Consider the following 5039-nt stretch of genomic DNA (forward strand, 5'->3'; position numbering starts at 1 on the left):
GCGGAATGATCACAAGTGTTGTGACTTGTCACAGATGGTCTGATCTTGATCATTCGTGTTAGGGACATGCGAGCGGGGGCGTTCTATACAAAGAGTTTATATAAGACTTGACCACGAAGTGTTAATGCCTCGTTATATAACACCGTTCATGACAGATACTTCACTTCACTAGGATGACCATAGGTAACATGACCTCAATCCTGAGTGAGTTGGGAACTCCTGTCATTGAGGTGGTCCTTTGATTTGTATGGGTGCGAGTGGCCAGGTTGCCGATTCAAACCTACCATTTTGGGGATTCGTCTAATTTGGGAGTTGGGAACTCAGCTACACAAGATGAAATTCACTCCTTCCCTGAGGCAGGGGTAAGTAGATAGATGACTCCCTTAAGGGTTGATTCCAGGGCTTGAACGATGTGGCGCCATACACCTTCTCTTGGCCCGAGAGGTGTTCACACATAGTTAGACGATGTTGTATTGTTCATTAGAGAAATCAGTGGTACTTAAAGAGTGAGATGTAACTATAGGGGCAAAACGGTAAATTGGCCCAGTTGTACTTACGAGCATCTGTGAAGGGTCATCGTACTCATGATTGGTTATATCCGATGGACACAGAAATATATCTGTGGTAAGAAGAGTTTAACTGTTGGTCTTTAGTGGAATCACTGGTAGTTAACGGATGGTGGATCTCGTGGCTAAAGAGTTTAGTTAGCTATTCACGTACTGTTAGAGCTTCGAGCCACAGGTCTATTAGGTCCCTTGGGTAGCTTGGATAAAGTCGAGAACCAATGTTTGGGTTAATTTGAAATGTTCAATTTGACAAGAGGAAGTTCAATTATATATGATATAATTGGATTGGTTAATTATATATGATATAATTGGCTAAATGTATGAGATAAATTAATTTGGAGGAAATTAGATATAAATATGATTTATATCAAGTAGAGGAGAAAATACTATAGTAGATATGTGATATCAAACTATAGGTTATAAATATAATATGATTATATTTATTAATTAATTGATTGATTAATTATGTGATAATTAACCAATTCTTCCACGTTCGGACGTGGGTAGTGGGCTGCGTTGATTATGGTAACCGGCGGGTTAAAAATGAAAAGTTTTTTTCATTTTTCAAGAGTGCATTCATAATTTTCGACTACCCAAAAGAATTCTTGAAAACGATCGCCTGAGAGCCTATACGATAGAAGCTCTTCCGTCTAAACGATCATTAACCTCACGATTTCTCTAAACGATCATATACGTTTTTCCTAAATGATTGTTTATCCTTTCATACACAATCGTGTAGCTCTTCTATACGATAAGCACTTCTGCTATACGATAGCATAGTATTATCTCCCACTTGCTTATCGTCTACACGAATCGTAGTCCTCCGTCCTCTACCAAACTCACCAAAGCCCACTCTTTGGGTTTTCACTCTGAGGATACCGGGGGTTCATTAGTGGTGGTGTCGTCCCCGCTGCAGTGTTTGTGTTCGTACTGATTGTGCTATTATAGTTGACATACCCGCCAGGTGTTGGTAGATTTGTTGGAGGGTTTTCGCGGCATAGGGTTCAGAAGTTCGAAGAGAGTCTTCAACTGGTATGGAACCCTTTCCTGTTATTCATTTTGTTCTGAGCATGTCGATAATTAGATTAAAGTGCATAACTGTATGTGTTGAATGTATATCATTTGTATTTCGGTCACTGTGAAATCAGAGCGATCTGAACATGCTCATGGAACTCTCGATTTGAGATCCTTTATATATATATATATATAACTTGTTACTTTTAGCCCAATTTTCAATTTAGCCCAATTTAAACCCAACTAAAATATCCAAGCCCAAACTCAGCCTTAATTTAGCCCATATTATGTATTAACCAGGAATCTCTGCCTTCATAATTTTATAATTTTAGTCATATAACTTTATTTTATTTATTTTAATATTATAATATATCGGTATTTTGTTTCGGTTGTACCTCGTTGTTCCCTCAATTTTATAACAAATATATATATATATATATATATATATATATATATATATATATTTTTTTTTTATAATAACTAAAATTGTCAAAATGAACTTAGAACCTAACCTAGTTAATTAAACCAAGATTGATATTCGCTTAAGCATAAAATTTAGAACCTAGTTGAGTTCTAAAGTATCCGTCTGAAAGAACGAAAAAGAAAGAAAAATCTCCAACGATCTCAGAATTCAGAAACGATAACAATCAATCAATCAAATTCCGCTCTCATTCTTTCTCAAGATCTCCATCTCTCTCTGTGATTCGATCAATTCGATCGTTGCAGTGTGGAGATGAGGTTCTTCAGGAAGATTGCAGGAATTCTAGGGTTTTCCAAGGACGATTCTCACGATGTCAAGCATGAAGATGACGACGTTGATTCCGATAATCATGCTCCCGATCGCGTCCATATGCACGGCACTGGTCTTCCTCGGAGAGGCTTCAGCGTCCCAGTCCAAGTCGCCGTTAATCGCTCTAACCCCGGCCCTATTCTTCTTCCCTCTACTTCCGGCGATGGTGGAGTTCAGGTACATTCTAGTATCAATTTTTTTCTCTCTTTTAATCTTCGCATAACTGCTGGATTTTGCTTTCTTGTATTTTATGAATGAATTTGGTGAGTCTAATGGTGGAACTGAGTGAGATTTATTACCATAGTTCAAACCTGTCAGTTTCTTTGGAAATCTATTGTCTTCATTGTTCGAAGTAGGCCACTAATACGCATATTGAATATTAGATTTTCTGGTTTTTTGTTGGGGATTCCAATTATGGATTCGTGCTTTTCTTTATGTGAGCTCAGGATATCTCTAGACCATAAATTTGTTCGAAATTAGTTTCTTTTGCCATTTATGAATTGTTGCTGACACAAACTTGTTATACAGTAAATGCTTATCAACTGTATTTAATCTTTTTATCAATATTATTGTTTTAACGACTCAACTTATCCCTATCCAAAATAAATTAGGTGACAAGGAATGATGGTCGTCTAGTAAATATTTTTCCGCAGGGAGGATATTAAACAATTAAAGTCATTTAAGTTTCTGATTTCAGCTGTTAAGAGCTTCTTTTTTATATTATTTTCTTGCTAATGATTAATGAAGTTTATGGATATCAATTATGTTTGAGTGATTAGATATGATAAATCAATGCGTTGTTTCTATGAATACAATGTACATAAGATGCAAAATCAGCAATAAAGGGGAAAGAAAATTGAACAGAGAAGAGATGAACTTAAAAATAATTTCAGTTTCCAGTTCATTGATTCTTATCTCGTATGATAGTGTCAGTTCGGAGGACTTTATTAAAAATATACACCAAATCCTATTCCAACCTGTCTACAAGGGCCTCTGTGACTAAGAAACTAGTTCTACGCTGCCACGAATTACTTGTTACTATTCCAAAGCCCTAATTCGTAAGTAATTCAAGGAACTTGTACCCTCCCTCTTGAGATCTCTCTCAAGCCATAATTCACTCACCACAACTCTTCACTACCTCTATTTATAGCCAAACTTCCAAACCAATCTCCTAATTATTAGCCATATACCCTTAATAATAACTTATTAGTATTCCCACCCACAATATCGCGTATCAGTATCCTCACAAACTTAAGGTGTTGGGTATTTCTTCTCTACCCACCAGTGTGATCTGTCAATTGAAATCATAATTTGGTTCATCTGTATTATATATATATAAACCATCACGGGTTGACCCTAGTGATAAATAGAGGGCATGACCTTGATAAAAGGCTAAGAGGTCATGGGCTCAATCCATAGTAGCCACCTTGTTAGGATTTAATATCCTATTCTTTGACACTCAAAAGTTGTAGAGTCAGGCGGGTTATCCCATGAGATTAGTCGAGGTGCATGTAAGCTGGCTCAGACACTTACGGATACCAACATATATATATATATATATGTGCAAGGTCCTACTCTTTTTGTTTTCAGATGGGTGAGTTTCTCCTCTGAGAATTTGCCAGTACAGGAAATAAATGTTAGGTATTGAGAAATCTCATTTTAATGAGGCCTCTACTCTTCTTCGTTCGGCTAGCATGAATTGTGCTATCTTCATGATGGGTGGGTGATCTCAAGTCACTACATGGTTTCTAATATTTCCAAGTTTCCCTTCCATTGTACACATTAAATGGTACTAGCACTTGTTACTGGTGAAGGTGTTGTGATGGTTTTTGTCATTTGCAAGATTGAAACGATGGCACGTTTTGTTTAATTTTTGGAATATTTCCTGTATTCAGGGTTTGACATGGTATGCAAAGCGTCTTCGAGTTGATGAAGATGGAGATGTAGCTGAACAGTTCCTGGAGGAGGTCATACCTGAAGTTCAAACCAGTACTACAGACCATCCAAAGCCATTTCCACGATTTCAGATAAATAATAGAAATAGACCAGCTAAAGTAGAGAACCAAGTTATATTGCGGGAAGGTAAACTTCAACAATGTATTGAACATCAAGGTAAATTGTTATTGGTATGAGAAGACAAAAAAACCTGAGAAATGATTTGATCCCTTCAGCCAATGGTATTCAGGTTCAATTTTTTAGTTTATTTGCACATGGTGGTCAATTTATGAGGATGATATGTCTCATTTTGATGAAAAAAAAAAGGAAGAAAAACTTTGCTTACAGTACAAAAGTTTGCATCAACTGTATTAATGGGTTTAGATTGTACTGCTCTGATCATTTGAACATACGTTGTGAAAGCCCTACAGGTGGAGATAAAGAGGAATACAGAAATGGGCACTAACACACTAACTATTTGAATCTGCAACTTCAAGGTGTTGTTTAATCTCTCTCTCTCTCTCTCTCTAGAGTTCTTCATTTGTCATAAGGTTGAATTTATAAAGAGTCCTTTATGTATTAGTTCTATGAGTTGAATGATTGATATTTTTTCAGTATAGTCAGCTAAGGTGGTGAGGTGTGAATCAGTGGATGTGAAAATAAACTTAAGATGCTCCAGAATGTTATGTTGTGTGTTCAAACAATTCAATGTTAATTATTTGATTCCACCTTTA

At 36.5% G+C, this 5039-nt stretch overlaps 1 protein-coding gene across 1 annotated transcript; it reads left to right on the forward strand.

Annotated features, from left to right (window-relative positions):
• The first annotated feature begins 2082 nt into the window (after positions 1-2082).
• Positions 2083-5039, forward strand: LOC120077122 (uncharacterized). Its single transcript, XM_039031017.2, has 2 exons — positions 2083-2547; positions 4266-5039. Exons 1-2 carry the CDS (start codon positions 2314-2316, stop codon positions 4500-4502), a joined length of 471 nt encoding a protein of 156 aa, XP_038886945.2. The 5' UTR covers positions 2083-2313; the 3' UTR covers positions 4503-5039.

This window comes from Benincasa hispida, chromosome 5, assembly GCF_027475165.1.
Source record: "Benincasa hispida cultivar pf3 chromosome 5, pf3_genome.v1.1, whole genome shotgun sequence".
In the NCBI taxonomy this organism is placed as follows: Eukaryota; Viridiplantae; Streptophyta; class Magnoliopsida; order Cucurbitales; family Cucurbitaceae; genus Benincasa; species Benincasa hispida.